We start from the raw sequence: 22419 nt of genomic DNA on the forward strand, positions 1-22419 counted from the left end.
AAGTATTTGAATGAGATTTCAATAACTTTGTTTCAGGGTTTGGTTACAGGTTATTAGACAGTTAAATATATGAATAATGTAATGTCAATGGAAGTTTACTTGAATGGATTTGAAATACATTCCTATTGAGAACAGTGATATTTTACAAGTAAACTCACATATGTATACCAGTCCTTTCTTGGATGTATGATTGCTTTTCAATATTTCAACCTTTTGATTTAGGAATCTCTGTCCTTCTATGTATGTTTAAACAAAAAAAAGTTTAAAATAGTCTCATTAAACTACTTAGGCTGCTGAAGTCCAGTGAAATTTTGTGCTATGCCAAAATTCATCAAATGCAGTGCAGTGTTTTTGTCAGTGTATCATTGTCTGTAGAATGTCCTCAGAGTAAGAAATCATAGCTTTGCAAATTTACCAGCACAAAAAAAAATTGTCCTAAAACATATAATTACACTTCTGTGCTTTGTTGTAAAATGAAAATATGTACATTTACACTTATTCTGTGTTGTTATGATAAAGCAGTTACATTCTCTCTATAAAGTGCTCTTCTATGATTTCAAATTGCTTTTGGTGCAGATACTCAATCTGATGAAAGTTGTTTGTAGTATCACACTATTCCTACAATTATGTTATCTCAAAGAAATCTTGCTGTGCCAGTATTTGTCCAGAGACGTGATGAAACTAAAATACAGGCTGAAAATTACAAAGCCAGAAAGTGAAATTTCAAATAAGCATGCTGGAATTAAGTATGACATTGCTGTACAGTGTATGCAGGCTATATTGAAGCAGTACACAGTAAGGGGAAAAATTTTTTTGATCACATACACAATCTTTATATTTTTTCATAAAAGCAGCTAGAATTTGGCATCCTGTTAAAGTGGATGATTTGATTCAAATCTATTTACCATTTTATTCCTTAAGCTGATAGATTGGTTGCCTTCAGGTTTGCAGCATTGTGTAGTGCTTTTTTCATAATGAAAATGCAATTCAGTTTAAGGCAGAGCATGTATTATACTTCTGTTTCTTTGTGTGATTTTTTTACATCAAAAAATACCCCCACACACACACCCTACACCCATGGGGAAAAGAAAAACAACCCAACCCAAAGCAAAAACTCTAGAATACTCTTGAGATGTTATACTTGAATAAAATTATTTTGCCTCTCATCCACCCATCTGCCCGTATTTGAGATTTGGTTTAGGCATTGTACTAAATAATCTGTAGTTGGTTAGATCACTTCTTAAATTTTCTTTAAAACATTTGCTAATCTTCAAACTCAGGTAGAAAACCTTCATTCAAAGACACCTTAAGTACAGTTTTGTGGATTGAAGATTTTGTATGCCATTATCTCTGTTAGGATATGTTATAGTCTGTTATGGCAATTACCTACAACTTTCATATTCAGTGTGTTAAATTCTTGCAATTTCTGCTGCAAAAAGGAAATTTCTGGTTTTGTACTTCTACTCCAGTAAGCCAGCCTGCCTATCCCTTCTTACTGAAAATGGAAACAGGGGACTTTTTTCATCTTTGAACCATTTTAAACGTTTTCTTTGCAAGATAGTAGTTTCTGGTTCTTTTTCATTTACTTGGCTATCAAATGTTTTAATTTGCCTGTTACTGTGTTCTAAAGAGCTAGTTCATGACTATAAGGAGACAGATACAAAGCATCCATATACTGAATAAATGTTAGCGTCCAAAACTGTAGTCAGTTTGATGAGGGGCTTGATTTCCATTTAAGCATCTCAGTGAAGAGCCAGTGCTTAAAAAGTAATGAGCACTTACCAAAAGCAATGACAGTCTTTGATGTTAAACTGTCATCTTTGCGTCTTCTTAGTTTAAGAACATTACTCTTTCTAATAATTTGGGGAGTTCCATGCAGTACAGTATTTTCTTACCATATAAGTAGAGATTTTTGTGATACATTCTGCTAATCTGTGTTCATTTGCTACTTTTTTCCCTTTTTTGATTAATAATTCTAGTTTGTATGCTGCTGTGCTCTAAGTTAGTGATCTGGTTTTATTTGTCTTCTGTTTTTTGTTGTTTTTTTTTTGGGGGGGTGGGGTTTTTTTCTTTGTTGTGGTTTTTTTTTTCCAGTGGATGTTTTGTTATTACTTCTGTATTTGAGTGTTTTCCCTTATTCATCAAGTTACTTTTTTTCTCTTGGGCTTGATTGTAACATTAATATTTTTACTTGAGTTCTAAGTAGCATAAAATTCTGGAATTCAAATATGCTGGTCCCTTTTTCTGAAGCTCTCTGTTCTGTTTATAATAAGCTTACATTATATCCCTATGTATTTGATTCGTATTTACATTTGCTCAAGTAATTAACTATATGATAATTACAGGCAATTTTTTCTGCAATTATCTTCTATATATCAGTTTTAAAGTATTATTTTATACTGAACATCTCTTAAGATTTGCTTCAAATTTCTTTGTTGTTTTATTCCATAAGTTGTATCTTCGTTGTATCACCCAGTTCTTGCAGTTTCTCATAGCTAGAAGTGGCACTTCTTGCCTACAAGGTAAACAATAATTGGTTTGATTTGCTTTTTTCATATCATTCTATCAGGAAGCTCTGAACAGCACTGTCTTTGGACTACATATATCAAAAAGGATAAAATAAGCTTTTTGATGACATTCTTAAAAGATTCTCATTACTTCTTCAAAGAGGAGCGAGGAAACTTCAGACATTTTGTTGACACTGGTTTTGCTTTCCTTTAGCTGCCCTGGAAGAGCCGTCTTCCCTCTGACCCCAGTCTGCATAAAAATCAGCAGAAAGATTTATATATTGACTTCTAAATAGGGTGGAGCACATCTGTTTGAAGGCTGCAGAGATCTACTGACCCTGTTAACCCTGCAGGTCTATCGATAGTGCTGTAGTACTGTTCAGAATGAACAAAAGAGCAGCACTGAGCCACAGAAGGATTACATTGGGCATAGTTCTGCTCTGGTGACCCCTTCATCATCCTCTCTGTGATATGCACATTTGTAAGCTAAGCACTGCAGTTATTTCACTGAAGGCCTAAAACCCACGTTAACTTAAATGTAAGAAAAAATCCTAGATTACATAGCTCCAAGGTAGTTTTTCTGTCGAGTGAGGAGAAAAAGGTCTTTGGTGCATTTCCTGACATCACATTTCTTTCAATTCTTGAAAAATAATTGCAAACTCTTAGAGCCACCTTGTAAACTCATTAGTTATCCATGAAATACCTATGTGTCTTGCTGATCTTGAAATATTACAAAGCACATTTAAAAAACAGATAAATTATGTTTAATTAGCTTTCACATTTTTTATATGTTACCTGTTTGGATTTTAAATCATCTTTTTCCTCGGCAAACATTCTGAACTAATGGCTGTTCATGTCTGATCTGTTGTCAGCTCTTCTGAGCTATTCTGAAAACTTCTTCTTGGGCCAGATTAAACATTATCAACAACTATTTATATGAATATCACAGGGTAAAGTCAGAGAAAGTGACATTACAACACAACTTAAAAAGTTATTAAATGATTGCAGAATGTGTCTTCATGACATTTCTGTGTTTATATTTTGGTATGAGTCTGAGAGTATTTCAAATCTATTTGTGTTTAGAAGTAGTTGGATTGATTTGTGTGAGTAGCATCACAGGGGACAGTATCTAAGTACTGGAGGCAAGGATAGGTACTTTTCCTATCTGTGTCCTCCACAATTCTGTGTATTTTTTATTTTCTGTGGGTTGTAAAAATTTTATGATACTGCTCCATCGGCTTTTCACTGAATAGGAGCTTTGACAAGGGGTTGTATCTTTCTATATATAGATGACTTCAGGTTTGCAGAATTTGTATATGTGTAGCTAACGTGTTCATATTAATGGTTCACAGTTTAACATGTGATAGTATATTGAGGCGGAATACTGAAGCAGTTGCAGATGTAAGCAACAAATATCTATACAGAGTTGTTTCAGTCACCTTTTGAGCTTTTTTGGTTAGTGGGTTTTTATTTTTAAACACTGAGATGTATGGAAGATATCCTGGTAATTTTAGGATATTTTTTCCGTAGAACACTGATACTACTTTAATGTTCATATTTTCACTGTATTGGCTTTGTGTGTCTTCTTATCTCTGCAGATGAATTAGATGAGAATATCAGTTTTGATGCAAAGCCAATGTCAGAAACAGCTGATACTGGTATGAACCACCAGACAGGGGATATATCAAAGGAAGAAATCGAGTCGGAACGGACTTCAGTTTCCAGGGAAACCTGGATTAGCTTTGATGACTTCTGTGTTTGTTTCCAGTAAGGAACAGAGTTTTTCAGGTTTATTCTGTAAAGTACGCAGTATAACTATGGTAAAATGTGAAACGTGACTATATAACAACTTTACCTTCTCAACAGATCTTTGCATAACTATTCTGTATTTCAGGGTAGTCCCAAGGCTGCACTTCAGACCAGACTTACTGTCCCTGTTGACAGTCAGTCTGTAGGTGCAGCCCCATGGTATGGCTTGCATATGTCAACCAGAGTACAGCAGAGAACACAACTTCCAGCTTCGTCATGCATATATCAGACTATAATGTGGGTGGGAGATGGTAGGTTGTGGACTGCAGCCATTAGGGAGCTCACATACCTGACCCATCAGCCACCAGCCAGACACAGCCTGCGTGTGCATCATGCAATTCGAAGGCAGAAAATGTTGATATCTTCTTTAGGCATGAGCATAGCTCATCTTGGTCAATAGCTGCTTTCTTTTGCTTCCTTTTCAATATAATTCCAAGGCATTTATATCTCTGCAAACATGTAATAGCTACTGTAATTGTAGCATACTATCTTTAGTTTCTGTCTTTAAGATTTAAGAAGCCTGGTACAATACAGATCCTATATAGAATCTGACATTGTTGAGAGGAGTAATTTTATGAGAGAAAATCTACCCAGGTTTGTTTTTTTCTTTTCATTTGGATTTGTAACTGAGATGTCTTTGTGAAGCTTTTCTTTTCATAAATGTTTTCTTGAGCATGTATTAAACTCTGCTCCCTCTCTGAGAGAGCATGCATAACTTTTATTCTAGCAGCATTACAGGAACTTTAGGAACAAAAGATCACAGATCACTTTAGAGCTGGCTTGTTTGCCTGAGTATTTTTAGGGAGCCTCAGGTCCAGGAAGGAAGGGCCTTCAGAAAAAAACATCACAGGCAAAGACATTTCCTTTCTAGCTCACAGTGTCATGGAGAGAGAATATGAAATATGAACTTTTAAACTCGTCAGCCAAACATTAAATTACTATTGAACTTTTGTAGACCACTGTAATATAAAGGTATAGAACATTTGTCAGTTTCTTATTTCTGTCCCTAAATGAGTGAGAGTGTGCTTATTTTCACAGTGAGCTGATAGAGTAGCTGTTAACAAAGCATCTTGATTTACCTTAGAAGAATTTATCACTCAGAAGAAATCAGGCACCTAAGATTTTCATTTTACCAGTCAGTCCTGTTGAAAGTGTTTTCACGTCTGACACGCCTACATCTCAGAGGCAGTGACAAGAAGATGAATGTTCAGAGTTATCAACTTTGAGAAATGAGCAAAATTGTAGTCATTGTAGGAATTAATACGTCAGCAATGGATCAGGATCCCTCTGAAGTTTCTGAGTAATCAAAACATTTATTTTACATAAAACATTGAAGTTTGCATCTGATTCCATCCTCAAGTAAAGCTGAAGACATTTATGTTGCTCTTGGTTATATCAAGGTCAGAAAAAATAATTGTCAGGATCTAAGTAGCTTTCTGAAGGTGTGAAAACACCACAGGATTGAAAAAGAATATTAATAAACTATACAAAATAAGTTTATAGATTTATAATAGGTTTATACTTTATAGATAACTTTATTACAGTAATTTTCAGGCAGGCATGGAAGCTTCAGAGTAATGTTAGGTTATTACCATTTATAGAGTCAAACTGGACAAATTAGTGGCCTGACCTCCAATGGAAAACTGAAGTGCAGCAGAGATAGAAATTGTGATGCTCTTTCTCTGGAAATGAATGTATTTACCCTTTATGAAACTAAAAATGTTGAACCATTTCTGAAAAATAGCTGGGAGTCTGATATATGAAACTAAAATTAGTATCTTATGCTATGAAATAGACATTAACCTGAAATATGTAATTTATACTATGATTTTTCTACATGTAGTATTATTTTATTTTCTCCCTAGGAACCTGTATGTTTTCCACAAGCCACATACATATGCTTATAACTATCAGAAGACAGATTTTAAGGTATATGACTGTATTGAGTTTTATGTACTTTTTTTAACTTTGTCAAAGGTTTACATAGTTAGGTAATACATACATCCTAAATGATGTTGTTCAGATCACAAAAAGCTGCTGTTACTGAAAAAATAATAATACATTAACATTACCGTAGTCAATACAAAGATAAGGCTTGCTAGCAAATATCTCAAAGTATTTCACTATCTTTAAGACAAAAAAAAAATACGTTGTGCTGTTGCACAATAGTAAAATAATTAAATATGTAGATCATGAAAATTGGTAGTGAAAGTATAATTTACAGTGAATCAGATTGCCATCCTCTCTTTATCTTGATTTAAATCTACCTTGCAATAGTCTAGAGACTACATTAAATTTAATCATGATTCAGCTGTCGAATCTGCCCTTCAATTCTCCTTCATCTTTGCCTGTCACCTAAAACCCAAATCGGGACTCTGTATAGCATAGCCCTCCATTTTCTCTTTACAGGCTGTCCTTTAGCAGTTTACAAGATTGTGCTGCAGGGATTAGAAATACACCTTAGTTACACTAAAATTACAGTATTTCTTTAAAACTGCCATTAGTTCATGTTATCAGAAGGTTATTCAACATGCTTGAATATTCTGTTCCAGCTCTAGTTTTATACTGCAAATGAAGTGTAATTGTAGAGGACTGAAATGTGAACTCCAGGCGTGAACATTATGTAAAATCCTGCATTGAGAAGGTTAACTACATGGATTATGCTTCATAATTGTAGTATATCTGCAATTTCACACCTCTCTATTTGTAATCACATCACAAAAAAAATTTTCCTGATCACTGCATGATATACTTTCACAAGCCATAATTAGCATCAAGATTATGTCAGCCTGTGTGCTATTGTGCCAAATAACTAACCCTTTGCTGTAAAACCATTCTATTTTTTTACATTGATCTATATGAGGTGTTTACAGTATTAGGTAAATTCAGTATCAGACTTAAAACCAACACTTTTATATTATGCTATGAAGATAATAGTAATGGTATTCCAGGATCAAATACAAAAAGTATATTGATATAACTCTGGAGAGTGTAGGAAGACATGTATTAAAACAGTTCTGAAGCAAAGAAGCTCATTCACCTTCAGATTCTGAAGAATTTCTAGGAACTTTGGAGTCATTCTGTAGGTTCTGATATTGGCATAGGAATTATGTATTGAAGCTGAGAGTGAAAATTGCTGTCTCTATGGGGTTTTTTTCCTACAAAAACGTATGAAGTGGTATCAGTCGTGTGTTACAAATTGAGTGCTTTTTTTCCCCAAGCTTACTGTAATTAATTAGAATCAGAAAGCTGCAGCACAAAACAAAATTTTTTGGCCTTCCATTAAGATATTTGGCAAGTAAAAACTACTACATTGAGGTGCATGTGGAGAATATCATACAAAAGTAGATATATTCTCATTCAGGAAACTCTTCTGTTTCCTTTTATCTCTTAACTGAACGTCATGGTTTATACATGCAGCATGAGGCTCTGGGTTTAAATGACATGTCTGAATTTGGAAGTAGTGACAGTTAATTACTTCCTATACCATAGTAAGGGTCACAGTATCTGAAATCTTAGCCATACTTTGTATAAGCCCAGGTGGACAGCATATTCAACGAAAAAGAAAGATGATCAAATGTCCATTTTTCTATGCAGTCTACCGATGACCAAGTCTTCTATTATTTACTTGTGGACAGTCTGATGCCCATTGAAATCCTGGTTAGCTTTTCTGCATTAGTACGCTGGGATGATACTGGAGGTAAGGCCAATGCAGAAAAGTGCATGTTAACGTTGTGTTATCCCATTCTTGAATATGTCTGTGCTGTTGTGTTTGTCTGTGGTGTATTTTGGCACAGTTTGAGAGTTTAGCATTAGATAGCCAAATTGATTCTAGGAAATGCACTAGTATTCGAGCAACACTTTCTTCTTATTTCATAATGATGGTCAATATTTTATCAGAAGAATCCCTCCCTTTACTGTTTGTTATGATTTGCTGCAAGCTTTTAATCTGTGTGTTGTATGGATTTCCTTGTTTCTTAAGGTGTTTTTTTTTCTCCAAATTCTATTCTTGCAAGCTATTTCATACCTTAGCTGATCAAAATACAGTAAAATTAGCAATATGACCAAAGTTTATTTTTGAAGTGATTTTTAAACTGGTGCACAGTAAGATCTCAAGTATAATTACAGCTGACTTAAGTCAAGATCCAACAGCTTGGATGGCTTAAATAGAAGTCACTTGTATTTTATGAAAACCATAGAATGGCATTCAAAAAAGAAATGCATGTTATGACAGTTGGCTTAAATTAATCCCAAACTGACCATCCTATTAAAATAATCAAACTATAATACAAATATAAGCTTTGCATGGCTGTTTGCTTCCTTTGCATGTGGACAGAGTGGATTTTTATGAAGTTTTAGAGCAGCCTTAAGTGACTTGAAAGATGTCCGATCTACACATAATCCTAACACATTCTTTTCTAATAAATAGTACAAATAAGCCATATTCTGTACCACCTATGCATTTTAGATGACTGGCTCCATTCTCTGAGTTACCAAAGCCTAAATGAGGACTTCAATGACTGAAGTAGCTACAGATTCTGCATAAGTGTAGTTGTCTTAATTTTTCCATTATTCCCCCTCACAATCATGTGGTTGGTTTGGATTTTTTTTTTTCTTAATCTAGGTACTGAACGACAGTGTTCTAGTGTTTCAAAGGGTATGCTGATGGTTGAACATTTCTCTTGGAAATGTGCGGCTCCTGGGGAACTTGTGTTAAAGATGCATACGTCCGCAACCAAAGCTACTGTGTTAAATCTTCCTGTTGGGTATGTATGAAGCTTCATTTCTGTCCTAAAACTTTTAAGGCTTGAGATGGTCTTTTACTTTACACAGCAACTAAGAGTTTATTTCCTAAAACCTAAGGTTTTGGACTGCCAAACTGGTTGATAGCTAGGATTTGCTAAGACTGCAGAATTGCTATGAATTTAAAATAATTACAAAAATCTCTATAAAGATTTGTAATTCTTAACTCTTATTTAAGAGCGTTTAGCAAGAAAAATCACACTAACTTGCTAAAAAATAATCTAGAATATGAACTCCTACCTAAGTGTTTCTAACTAGAATGATTTTGAGATGTTCCCTGGCATACCAACAAAAATTAAAGAACTAGGATTTTTAGTGGAACTGTGAAAGCATGATGGGAGGTTTCATAGCTTTTCTTGAAACAGAATTTATGAAACATGACAGGAGAAATTCTAAGGCTATCCATGAAGCCTTGCATATCTTACTCCATGTTCACATGGTGCTTAATATGATTTATTTCTCTTTGCATGTAACTCTAGGTATTCAGTGTAGAGCATTGACTGTTTAAATAACAAATACCAAAGGCTCTTGCCTTTCACCTGTTTAAGTTTCTGAAAACATTTCCAGTGAAACAAGGAAGATGACATCTTTGTATCTTGCCTTGAGCATAAAGTTGCTGACTAATTCATGGAGGCTGCCTACTTTTCCAAAAATAGAGAATCACCAGTTTAATCTCAAAGACATGAGACAAAATGTATTTTTTAGAAATCAAGTAAGGTTTCAAATAAATAGGCGTAGAAGGAGAATACCACAATACTAACATGTTGATATTAAATCAAAGCTCTTTAATAGTACTCCCTATTTGTTTTGATTAAGACTAAAATTGGAAAAGTTATTATTGTGTTTATAGCTTAGTTCTGCCACCACATGTATTTTCTTAGCGTAGTTTCCAGAAGCTGCATACCTCTGTCCTATAGGGAAGCCAAAAATGTGTACCTTTTTGCAACTGCAGATTTCAAAGCTACCACAGATACAGGCAGCTCAAACTGATAAGCTTCTCCCCTTTGATTTGCTCTACTCCAGACAGATCCAGCAGGCGTTCGGGAAGATTTAATTTACAGCTGGTGTGGGAGACAAATGAGCTTGTTGACAGCTTCCTTATTTCATTCCAAATAAGAAACGTCTTGTTAAGCCTGGAAGGTAGTTTCTTCCCTCTGTTGGTGGCCAGGGGACATTTCAAATTTCACTCGCAAGAAGGTGCAACTAAAATAGTGTGAGTGTGTGTCGAGGGGTAACTCCTCTTTCCTACTCTTACTGCTGGATGTCTGGTTAACACTTTGAAGCTGAGGCCTGGATGAACTTGCCCAGCTAAATGCCATTCTGACAATGGTACAAGACCATGAAGCTTCACCATGTGGTGTCAGCAAGCTCCTTAATATTTCAGTGGGATTTCAGGACATTGTTGACTGAAGAGAAGAGCCTGAATCCCCTGTGTTGTATAACTATAGTTAAGAATGGTTTATTTTAAGATTGGAATCCATTATAGGATACCATCAGGCAGACAAGAATGAGCTGAGTGTATCCCAACAAGACATACTGAATTTCTGTTGTTTTACACCTTAGGAGGCTATGGTTGAGTGGTTTGGTTCACAGTTGCTCCATAAAATGCTCACTCTTAAAGTTCATCTAGCCTGACATGGCTATGCATTAATTTTTCCTGGTTTTGCAATGCAAACATGGAAATTATGGTCTAAGTAATATATGTCCAGCACTTGATTTCTTTTCTAAGCTTTCAAGAGCAGATATATTTTTGACTGTAGCTAACCGTATTCCGGACTAAAAAACTTCAGTTGTGTATCCATCTGAAATAGTGAACCTACCTATTTTGCTAAAGAAAATCGAAATAAAGCCTAAACAAATAAAATAAAAATAGTCACTTATCTGATTCCACCTACTGCCTATGTTTGGAGGTTTTTTAGAAGCAAGGAGTTAGAAATACAGAATTTGAAAAGCCAAGGCATCTAGGAAAGGATTTCATTTTTACCAGTTGTATGAAAGGGAAAGTTTAAGAATTGCTGTGTGTTTTTTTTTTTTTTAAAAAGATGCTTTTTAGATATTTTTTTTCCTTCACTGCAGGCGACACATCCTGCTCTTCACAGTAAGTTCTCCCATAGGACACCATATTCATCTCTGTAGCAGGGTACCATGTGTCTTTGGAGAAGAGGATACTGTTTTGCCAGCTCTTGAAAAGGTATGCATAACTAGAACTAGTCAGGCATTGTGATGACGGTGTTTCTGACCATTATTAAAGTGAAGTACTGTTGGATCTTCATTTAGAGTTATTACGTTTAATGGTCTAATATTCATTTCTATATGAAATGAATGAATGTGTAAAAGAAATGTGTTTTACAGCACAGAGGGCACTGAGATGGGTATTGCTATAGTTGTCTAAAACATATGTAAGTAAACTTTGGGTAGTATTGCAGTTTACATAGGACAGCAGCATGAAATAGAATGTTAAAAATACTTTTGTTGAAATACATGTCAGAGGTAGAGTATAAACTCTTTTTGAAACATGTGATAAAGTACATGTACAGGTATTAACTAATATTCCAAAATACCTACCTAGTAAAATAAACTGTCACAGTAAAGTTTGTTTTCTCCCATGTGATCACATATTACTCACTGGGTCCCAGAGCAGCTTTTATATCTAAAGTGAATAGTTGATTCAAACAACTTTTCATAGCTGAGATAGAGACCCAGGGGAGTAATTACTACAGGTTTTGTTCTTTGTTGCCTACAATCGAGGCAGACATCACTGTCATCTGTATTTTCAAGATTTGGCAAGCAGGAGGCCTGAATGTTTGTCACAGGTGCTGAGGGGAGGGGGAGTATAGCCTCTAGAGCACAGTTGTGCAAAAATATTTTGAAATCTGAGGGTAACAGCAAATTTATGTAGCGGTGTAGATCCAGTGTCCTAATCATAAGTCACTAAAGCAGCTTGTGCAAATGTATTACATTTACTGTAGCAAAGAAGTTTACACATAAGAAGCTGGGCTGTTAAAAATGTCTTGTGCCTGTACTATCCCCTTGTCTTCAGGTTGTGGATGAAAAGCTATTCCTCATCAAGAAAATAAAGCAGAATTTTATCCTGGGGTCTTCTCTGCACTTCTTTTTGAAGACAGAAATTTATCTGCAGAGTGTCATTTGTAGGAAAGCATCCACATTGTTGCACAGGAATCCTGATAAAGATTAATGATACTTTAGGCAGCATGTATTTGGACATTGTTTTCAGCGGGACACAAATACTCATCTGTCCTTTTATAGTAGAAGAGATGCTGAGCATTTCAGCTAACAAGAGTCTTATATTATCACTGCAGTAGAAATTCCTTATGTGCATCTTATCTTTTATTAAATGTCCTAGGACTAATGATACAGGAAAATAAAATCCTTAACAGATATATGTTACAGTGCCTGTTATAGTGTTGTAACATTCTTATTTCAATAGCTAAAATCAGTGCAAATTTGGTATGCCTTTGAATACCAGATACCTAATTGATTTTACAGTTTATAAAATTATTAACAATTGCTTAATGGTTTTGTACTTCATCATAGAAAAAATGCTTATGCTGTCACAGCCTAGAAAGAAAACAAAATAAGATATAATCTCAGAGCAAGCTTTCTAGCATTGGTTGGTTTTATTCTCTCTCCCCAGGAGAGCTACCGGTTCATAGAACAAGCTACAGCTGTCCTGAAAGCTGTTGGAAATGTGATAAATAATTTCAGCAGTAAGCCTGAACTTTCTAAAGCCTTGAAGGAGTTGGAACTAACTCACTGTCCTCCTGACCTCCATGGTACTGGAATGGCTGAAGAACACTTCAAGGTGAACAATTCTAATAAATACATATCTAAAAGCGACAGAAGCTGGGTAACAGCTTAGTATTGTCGTTATCCTCTTCAAGACAATGACTGTGCTTTTAAAAAGGACCTCCAGAGTACTCCAAATGTGCCATTTGTTACTAAGTGTAAGCCTAAATGACATAACTTGCAACATGTACAAAAATTATCTTCTTTAAGTATGAAGAAATTTTAATATGCACAGAGTAGCACAGTCTAAATTTGAGTCTCTAATATTGTCAGTTTAGTTTAGTGTACTTTGGGGCAGAAAGCATCAGCTTTTTTTTTTTATGACTTAATTTTGGATTTAAAATACACTACCTGAAATGCAGAAAAGCCAGAATGGTTCCTTTGTGTGCCTAATGTTGATGGCACAAGAAAACACTATTATAGCTTACATTACTGAAAACAGTAATGAGTTTTTTCACTCATACTATTTGAGTTGTTTACTTTTTGAAACTGCAAGATATTTATTCAGCTCTCTTTGTGTGTGATAAATTAAAGGGTCTATGGATACAATGAAGATGTTATACTTTTCTGAAGATCTCTATACTGTTCCTTTTCAAGTCTATAGAAAGATTGCAACAAAATAGTTATGTAAAAGATACGCTATTTTTTATGTATATACAAATGTTGATAATACTGCTATAACTTGATTTTTGTATGGTTAGTACTTTATATATTCCAGATTCACTTTCATCAAAGTACTAGAAAGCTCATGCAGTTTAGACTGTGTTTTAAAAGACTGAATAGAAGAAAGGGATTAATAGTTTTATAATCACTGATATTAAAAAATAGAACATCTACGTCAGTGCTTTTATACATGGGCTTGACACTAGGCTTCAATTCAGAATTAAGAAAGAATGATTCCAAGTGCACCACTCATGAAAGAGGTAATTTTCAGGCCAAGTCCAACAGAAAAAAATTGGTTTGACCTCTCTGGAATGGAAAATACAAATTTTAAATGTATATGCTCATATGAGGTATATGTAAAACTTGGGGACCTTAAGAAAAGTTCAGTGAGTATGAACATAAATATCTCTCCCTCTCTGCTCCTCTAAGACCAATGTATAGTTGTAAAGGAGTAGAAAACCAGAAATCAGATAAATGACACTGAACCAACTGTGATTCAAGAATGTAAAAATATAAATTGTCTGTCTTTTAATATAAATAGTGAAAAATTATTCTCTTAAATTATGTATTTTAATAAACACTTTGTTTTGGAAGATATAGGATAAAATAGTTCCAGGAAGCAGAAAAATCTGAAAATGAAAGAGAAAAATAATGTCTATTCCAGTAAGTTATTACTATGTTCTTCAATTCAGGTTATGAAACAAACTCTGAAAAACACACTTTAAAATTTGCATCTATTGGAAAAAGGAAAAAGAGACTAGATTTCTGCTCTTTAAAGAGCATCAATATGTAGAGAATAAAAATTCAGCCATCAGTTTAGTCATATAAGTAGGACACAATCTTCCCCTTTTGCCTGTGAATATATTCCTCTTTTTTCCTTGTGGTGCCACCTCTTCATTCAGTAAGCATACCTATTAGGTTGTTGGTCTCTGTTCTGAAACCTCTGATCAGAATGCCAGTTGTCATGATGATTATGTGGTGTTCTGTCCTTGGGTATGAGACCATCATCTCACTTCACATAAACTACTAAGATATTGTCATGTGATAAAAACTGACTGTAGCATCAGTCCTATATTTAATAAGCCAGGCATGAAACGTTTTCTCTTGATTGCTGTCTTGAAGCATTGTAGTTCTGCAGTTGGGACTAATTTTCAGATGCTGTATGTTAGAAGAACTTAGAAAAGAGCTACGCTGGTTTTGAATCGATAAGAAGAAATATAAATCAGCTTTTTAAAATTAATCATTCTTTGAATGCTTTATTTCTTTCTGATTTTAGGTTTTCAATGGTGCATTTTGGAATTTAATCAAATATATATTAGGCAAGAAGACTCCTTACAGCTATAAATTTGCCTTCAGGTCCTTCACTTTAGATTTTAAAGACACAGAGGTTTCTGAGGATGACACTGTGTCTTCAGGTACTGTACTGGTATTGCTAACCACTTCAAATAAATCTGCCCGTTCTTATTTTCAAGGAAGCCCAACTCTTCACTAATCTTGTGTTTTCTTGCCTGAGTAAGCATGGTTCATTTCTTATGAGATAAGCCTTCTTCTGTTGACAGCACATCTGAGACTCATCTCAGAATAGAAATGATCCTTTTCTTTGTTCCAGAAAGTCTGTTCATGTTTGTTATTTATAAAATTGATAAAACTGCCCTCTGTCTTCCTTGACTTGGCATTTGTCAGTATTAATAAGCATCTACAGATGCTTTTTTTTTTTTACCTGCTTTTTACTGCACATTATGTTTTTTGTTCAAATAACCAGCTGAAGAGACCTTAAATGGCTATTTTGTTCAGGAAATGAGAGTGAAGGAAGACAAGTTAGTACTTTGATTGAAAGTTCAGCTATTTCTTGGTAATGGGTAGAGGGGGTTTTGTTTATTTGGGGGAGTGGGGTATTTTGGTATTTTTGCTTGCTTGCTTGCTTCGGCAGATTACCATATTGTCTGGCTAGTTAGTTCTTACGACAAATGTGGTGAGGAACCAGCTACAGCACCATCCACCGCTTCTCCAGCTTGTGATTAGGGTATGCTGTATACCTGAAGGTACTGTGGAAGGTAGATTTATTACAAGCAGAGATAATTCTTTTCCCACAGGTTCTTTGCCTTATTTTGTATGCAGGCTAGAGGCATAAGCAGTTAGAATTAAGTTTGCCTGGCAACCAAATGTATGGCTCTTTTTCATTTTAAGAGACTTATTTTGCAGTCTATGTAAATTTTTAATCTATTAATATTTAATTTATTAATAGAAGCTTTATGTATATGGTTTCATATTATGACAGAAAAAGAATTTATCTGAAAAATTGGCAGGAAGATATACATCATCATGAAGGCCATTCAGGGTGACTTAGCTTTTTCTTCTGCTATAATGAATTTACAGTACAAAGTCTTACTCCTTAGTCAATCAGAATGATACTTCCTTTCAGTAATCAGTTTATTTTGGAAAATCAGTGTTAAAAAACTTCATTAAAATTTACACAAGTATCTTTACTGACAAAATGGTGTAAGACTCTTGTTCTTCAAGAAAGCACATATACTTGTCTTTTACTTTTTAATGGAGACTTTCCTCCAAACCTTCTGAAAGTTATTCTTATGTGAGACATTGCCATTTTTGTTCTTATGATATTGTATTAACAAAGAACAAAAAAGAAATGAAATCTTTAGGAATAGATATTATTTCACAAATCATTCAGCATTTCTAGTTTTCAGCCTGATCTGGGGTAACCTTTGACAGTTTCTATTAAAAGAATTCATTTCTCTCTGTGGTACCGCATCCAAATTATTACATTTGTATATTCAGAAATAATTTAACATTTAACCATGACTGTATATCCATATATTCTTTAGCCTCACAAATTAAATGTATTATTTCTAGTGAAGTAGCTGTTTATTTCTAATTATGAAATCCACTTGACATCCCCAGTGGATAAACTTTACAGTTTGTTCAAAGGGCAACACCAAGCCAACACTCTGTGTGTGTTCTCCAGCATTTCATAGGTCCGTTCTGAGCGTGTAATGGGGGTAATGTGCTCTTAGTTCAGTGACAGGTGAGCTGGAATTTGAACTCATCAGCCTGGTCTCATATAAAGAGATGGGAAACATCTCTTGGGCTAGATCTGAACAGGTGTAGGTAAACAGTTCTGTAATCAATAGCAATATACAGAAATATGAATGCTGTTACAAGTGCTTATGGCACTATGATTTCCAGCTTTTGGAAAATGCAAGCCCTTTCAGTTCCTGTCTTTGAATAAACTCCTCTACAGCAGAAGAGTAAAATGCAGCTGTAATTGCTGACTACAGCTAGAAATACTTACTCTCCCTCCCAAGTGAAGCTGAAGCTGATGTTCCACAGCAGCTTAAACCAGTGTAACTGCAGGCTGTTGCAGGACTATCCCTATACTTTCCTGCAGCTCCAGCACTGATCAAAGCTTGTGCTGGGCTGATATAGCCTGCTAAATTGGCAAAAACACAACACAAGAATAAGAAAAAATTAGAATCATAAACACCTAAGTAAGTTTTAGTCGCTTCTGGAGCCCAAGAGCCTGCTTATATGCAATTCAAAGTTCTCTGGATAATTATCAATGTTGTTGCCGACAATACAAATACTGAAGGACAATATAAGCCATTGATTAAATGAAGATCATGTTCTGATCATTTTAGACCTTAAGGTGCAGCTTTACTGTATGCTACTACTAATGTTCTGTAATTCTCCCCTTCCCATCCCAGAACATATACTCCAACATGAGCAACAGTTGCACAGATGCTAGGGAATGAGATCAGCTTGCTGATTTTTCACCAAGCTAAGCTAAGGGGGAAAAAAAAAAGTTAATTCAGCAAACTAATCTGACTCACCATGCCACTATGTAATCTCTTAGAACATGTTTAATTACAGTTGGATATTAGCAAACTATTTTTCACCATGTGGCTAGTCAAAAATTGGAAGAGATTGCCCAGCAAGGTTGTGAGGTCCAATCCCTGAAGTTATTAAAAAATGGACTGGACATTTAATCAAGAACATGAGCAACCTGCTCTAAGCTGATCCTGGTTTGTATGTGGGATGGCACCAGATGACCTTCAGTGGCCCTCTCCAGCCTCTATTATTCTGTGATTATATGCTTCTGTTTTATAACACTGGTTGTGTCATACGTATTGTTGAGTTCTAATGTGTTGTCTGTTAAGTGGGCTATGTAACCTTTCAGAGTCAGTAAATATTCAAGAGGCTTTCTGGGGTTTGGAAATGAGACAGTAATGAGGAATGATGGTTGGGAACACAGCCTCGTTTAACAGTGTTCGATAAAAGAGATTGGACTGAAATGTGTGATCTCCTGGCTGATGACAGCAGTATCTTTTCTTAAGCTAGTTTGTTTGTCTGCAATGTTGTCTGTATTTTTCAAGCAGATTCCTCTTTTCTCCTCCCTTTTGTTTTTTACTACTTTCTTTTGGCGCACTCTTTTCTTCCCCTCAGACTGCCTCACTGCCCTTTTTCTGTATCTGTGCAGTTCCAAAGTAGCCCCCTGGCACTGGCTGCTTGTAGTGCTGTCCCCGCACCCTCCCCCTAAAGCCTGGTACTGATGGCTCCCAGGATGCTAATTCTAGGCAAGGATGCCTTCAAAGAGCTCATTACTAAACTGTCAGAACCTACTAATTTCTGTTCCACTCCAAAACTCCTTAGTAACAGAAAGTCACAGTCAGATAAATGAACTCTCACTTTATCATAGATCTTGTCCTTATTCCATGGCTTCTTAGCAAAGGTTGAAGACAATGTTTTGAACAACATTGGTGTTTAAATTATTACTTAATAAAATTATCAGATTGAGAGACAGAAACACTCAAAATCTTTTGAAGCTCTGTTTAGCTGTATTCAGTCAGGCTTTAATGTATCGCAACCTGTTGGTTCATGTTTGGAAGAATATTTTGAAATTACATTAGGAGACTTGATTTTTAAAATGCACTGCAATAGTTGTCCATAAAGAGAAATAAGAATTTAGTGATTGGTATTTGGAATTAGTATAGTAGTTGCATTCTGACTTTGTGTAATTACACCGTATATTTTGCCTGATTTTATCGTAAGAGCAAAATTTTAAGAGTTTGTATTTTTGTCATAAATGGAAATTTTATACAGAACCACTCTGTTTCTGGAATACAGCTCTGTCATCATTTTGTGGTTTTTGTTTCTTGGGGTTTTTTTGGTTTGGTTTTTTTCTTTTCTTTTTAAATTTATTGCAAGCAGATACAGGACTTTCAGCTTTATTGATGTTGGTCATTCTCCTCCCCTTCTTTCAGAAAGTTGTGAGAAGAATTCCATTAATCGTTGGCAAAACCAAATTCCCACTTCTGAGGAAGAAGCAGCAGCTCTTAAACTTCAGGCTGTCTGGAGAGGGACCTATGTTAGGAAAGTATTGAACAGCAGAAAACCAGGTGTGTGCTTTAAAAATACTTTTTAAAAAATGTTTCATTCTTCCCCTTATTCAAATGTTTACCATAAAGATTTTTTTTACTAATTAATATCTAATTTAAAAAACTGAAATAAAATGTTACAGTTGAATCTCTGATCTCTCGTAAAACTAAGAATAGTTTTCAACCTAACCACTCAATTAGCACATATGGTACTAAAAAGCAGAGGAAAAACATCCCCCTAGATTTTTGTACATATTAAATCGGAATTTACATTACTGTAGATTTAGCTCAGAGCTGGGCTAAATGGTGGGTTTTTTTTCTGGAAATGTAAGGGAAGTCCATATGAGAACCTAAGTATCATAATAGAAAATTAGCAGAACACAGCATCAGAGGCTGATACTGTGCTCAAAAGATACTTTGCTGTTCCTATCCTTCACTCTCATGTACATAAATAGAGTAATCTTACATAGCAGTTGAACAGTGGAGCTACATTTCTTACTCAGCAGTTCTATTATCTCAGCTGCAATATTGTGTCCAAGTGCAGTGTCCACAGTCCAAGAAGAAAGATAGGTAACGACTGTGAAATTTTGGGTAGAGCCGTAAGGATTGGGATTAAAGAAGGGCCTTGTACTTGCAGGCTGTTGGTTTGTAATTTAAGAAAGAAAAGATTAACAGTGACTTAATCTGTAAGTAGCCATGTGAGAAAAGGAATTTGATAGCAACAAGGTCTTTAGTCTGACATCCTCCAAAGGGTTAAAAGAAGCTCCTTAGTCTGAGATTCAAAGATTGTGAGTTGAATCCAGACATATTCAAACTAGAAAAAGTGGCATTTATTTTGAAAAGGATAAAGTTTTTATTGGAATAAACCAAGATTTGTGTTGCACTGCTGAAGACTTTCAAATCGGACAGATACTCATCAAATTCAAGAAGGACTAGTAATTTATATATTATGGAATAGCAATTAATATGTACAGGACTGTTACACAGAAAGTTAGATCGCAATGATTCCTTCTAAGCCTCACAGTATATATAGAATGCCTGAGGATCCTGACAAAGAAAACTGCTCCATTGTGATGTAGATATGTCTGTAGTAAGTCATCCCCATTCTGCTGGAAGCTCCTTCTTGAATTAACATTATTGCTGGGGTTCTTTTACGTGTATATTTACCTGCACCAGATGATCTTTCCAAGCTATCTTTTGTACCCTCATCTCCTCATCAGCAAGTCTGGTGCTGCCTCTCTCCTAAACTATCACCTGTAGCCCAGTCTTGCTTAAGCTTTCCTACTAAGTAGTGTAGTGTCCTTCACTTTTTGTTTATGAAGTGCCACATAAATTAGGAATTTCCGTAAACTTTCACTGTATTATGAATTCCTATAAATCCCAGAGCCCAGAAGCTGCTCTTTTGAAGTTTAGATTTTAGATTTTTGACAATTGAGCACTATGTGAGAAGCCCAGCTCTTTTATTCCATTGTCTTAACTTCTTCCGATTTATCAATATTCTGTTACTTTTAATTCTGATATTATTTTTACAGTGGCTTACTGTGGTGTTGGGGTTTTTTTTCAGCCATACTATTCTCCGTTTTTTCCTCATTATCTGTATATTTTTCTTGCCGTTACAGTACAGTGTTATTACTACCACCGTCTCTTTTTTTTTTTTAGTTTTCCCCCTCTATTTCTGTCATTGTTTATGCCATAAAGAAGGATTTCACTTAACTTCAGTCTTGAATAGTTAGACAACACATCTAAACTAGTTGCGTAGTCTTCATCTGTATTCTGTGGATAGGAGTAGACACCTTGAGGTGGCAATACATCCTGTCATGTTAAAGGTATCAAACATGGGTGGGATTAATTACCTGCTGGAACTGCCTGATTCTTTTTAGCTACACAGATTGCCTAGGCACATACCTACCCCTTCATGGTATCTGCAGATAAAAGCTGCTGGGAGCTAAACAGCATATTCTTCAAGGACAAAGACCACCTCATATCACTACAACATGTTACAGTGAAAAAACTGTAAATCAGAAAATATTGATCACATCATTTTTGCATTTGTAAGAGTGCTGAAGAGTGCAAAGGTGATGATTATTTCCTCCCTCTGTCAAAGGAGAAATTAGTTTTCAGCTCAGTGAGACTTCTGTAAAATTTCAAATAAAAACTAGACATTCATAAGACAATTTACTTGTGCAAATGGCATTTTTCACAAGTATTTGGCAGGTGTATATTTAGAACAATAAAAAAGTTAGGTGTTACAGTTTCAAACTTATTTTATTATTTCCAGGTACTAAAGAAAATGCTAATGTCAAAGAAACCTTGCAAAACTTGTGGACTGTGATTGAGTTAAATTTTGAACAGTATGCCGTAATGCTGTTAAGGTAATCATGTAATAAATTAAACTATTGCACGCAGTACCGCAGAATTGCCATAAATTACTGGTTCACAAAATAAATATGATAAGAGTGTTACTAGTTTTAAAATTGCAAAACTCTGTTATAAGGGATGAGGTATATTTAGTTAAGGTATGCCATGCTTTATATTCTGTGTACCCTACATCAGTAAAAGTATGGCAAATCTAATTTTTAGGTATGTGTGTTACAGGTTTTTTCCTGCAGCTTAAGCTAGAATATTACCTTTCTCCTGTATTTAAATTTTTAATATCCTTTAGGATGTTTCATAAGTATAACTCTGATACTAATTCCTTAGTCAAACATCTAACCAGTTGATCTAAAGATGCATTTTGATTCACGCTATCTGTTAAGCAATCCTGGCTGACATTAGAAAGGAGATAGCTATACTATGTAATTGTATCACAGTTTATATCATCATAAGCTTTGTTTGTAGCACTTGCTTGAAGGAAAGCAGGTGTATTTCTAGGTAGATGCTTTCCCTGGTATTTAATTACAGCTTTTGCAAAGATAGCTACTCTAATTTTGACAGTGTTTAAGTCATTTGCAAGCATGACACTCACATATTTTCATTAAGTCCTTCAAAAACCTCTCTGCAAGCATATGCAAAACTGATCTAGCAGTAGATCTGTTCTGCCAGGGGTGAGGAGTAAGAACTGGCAATAATTACTGGCTGTGGGTATAAATCCTCACTCCTTATAATCAGCAGTTTGAGGAACACTCATATGGGGTATAATTTTATTACACTTTTTAGTGGTTTTAATCCTGTAAAACCTTTATATGTCGATGAGATCAGGACATTGCAACCACAGCCCTGTTCCAAATATTGGACCTCAGTTTTAGGTTTGCAGCATCTCTGTACCAGCAAAGATCAGATGCAGTTTTTAGTCTACCTTCAAACTTTGAAAACTTATGGGACTGATTCTTAGGCATTGTCCCAGAGTGTTAAAATCATGATATTATGATTTTGTTTACATTTTTTAACAGCTGACAGATCTGCATTTAATATAGCAAGCTAACATCTTGGCCAGTAAG

The 22419-nt window shown here is 35.1% G+C and overlaps 1 protein-coding gene across 1 annotated transcript in view; it reads left to right on the forward strand.

Annotated features, from left to right (window-relative positions):
• ADGB (androglobin) overlaps positions 1-22419 on the forward strand; it is a 112693-nt gene that overhangs the window by 51529 nt on the left and 38745 nt on the right. The window contains exons 14-22 of the mRNA XM_080388226.1: positions 4106-4274; positions 6182-6245; positions 7914-8016; positions 8941-9082; positions 11196-11310; positions 12775-12942; positions 14866-15004; positions 18869-19003; positions 21261-21354. Of these exons, the coding sequence (XP_080244352.1) occupies positions 4106-4274; positions 6182-6245; positions 7914-8016; positions 8941-9082; positions 11196-11310; positions 12775-12942; positions 14866-15004; positions 18869-19003; positions 21261-21354 (1129 nt within the window). The remainder of the gene's footprint in view (positions 1-4105; positions 4275-6181; positions 6246-7913; positions 8017-8940; positions 9083-11195; positions 11311-12774; positions 12943-14865; positions 15005-18868; positions 19004-21260; positions 21355-22419) is intronic.

This window comes from Falco punctatus (assembly GCF_963210335.1).
Source record: "Falco punctatus genome assembly, chromosome: 5".
In the NCBI taxonomy this organism is placed as follows: Eukaryota; Metazoa; Chordata; class Aves; order Falconiformes; family Falconidae; genus Falco; species Falco punctatus.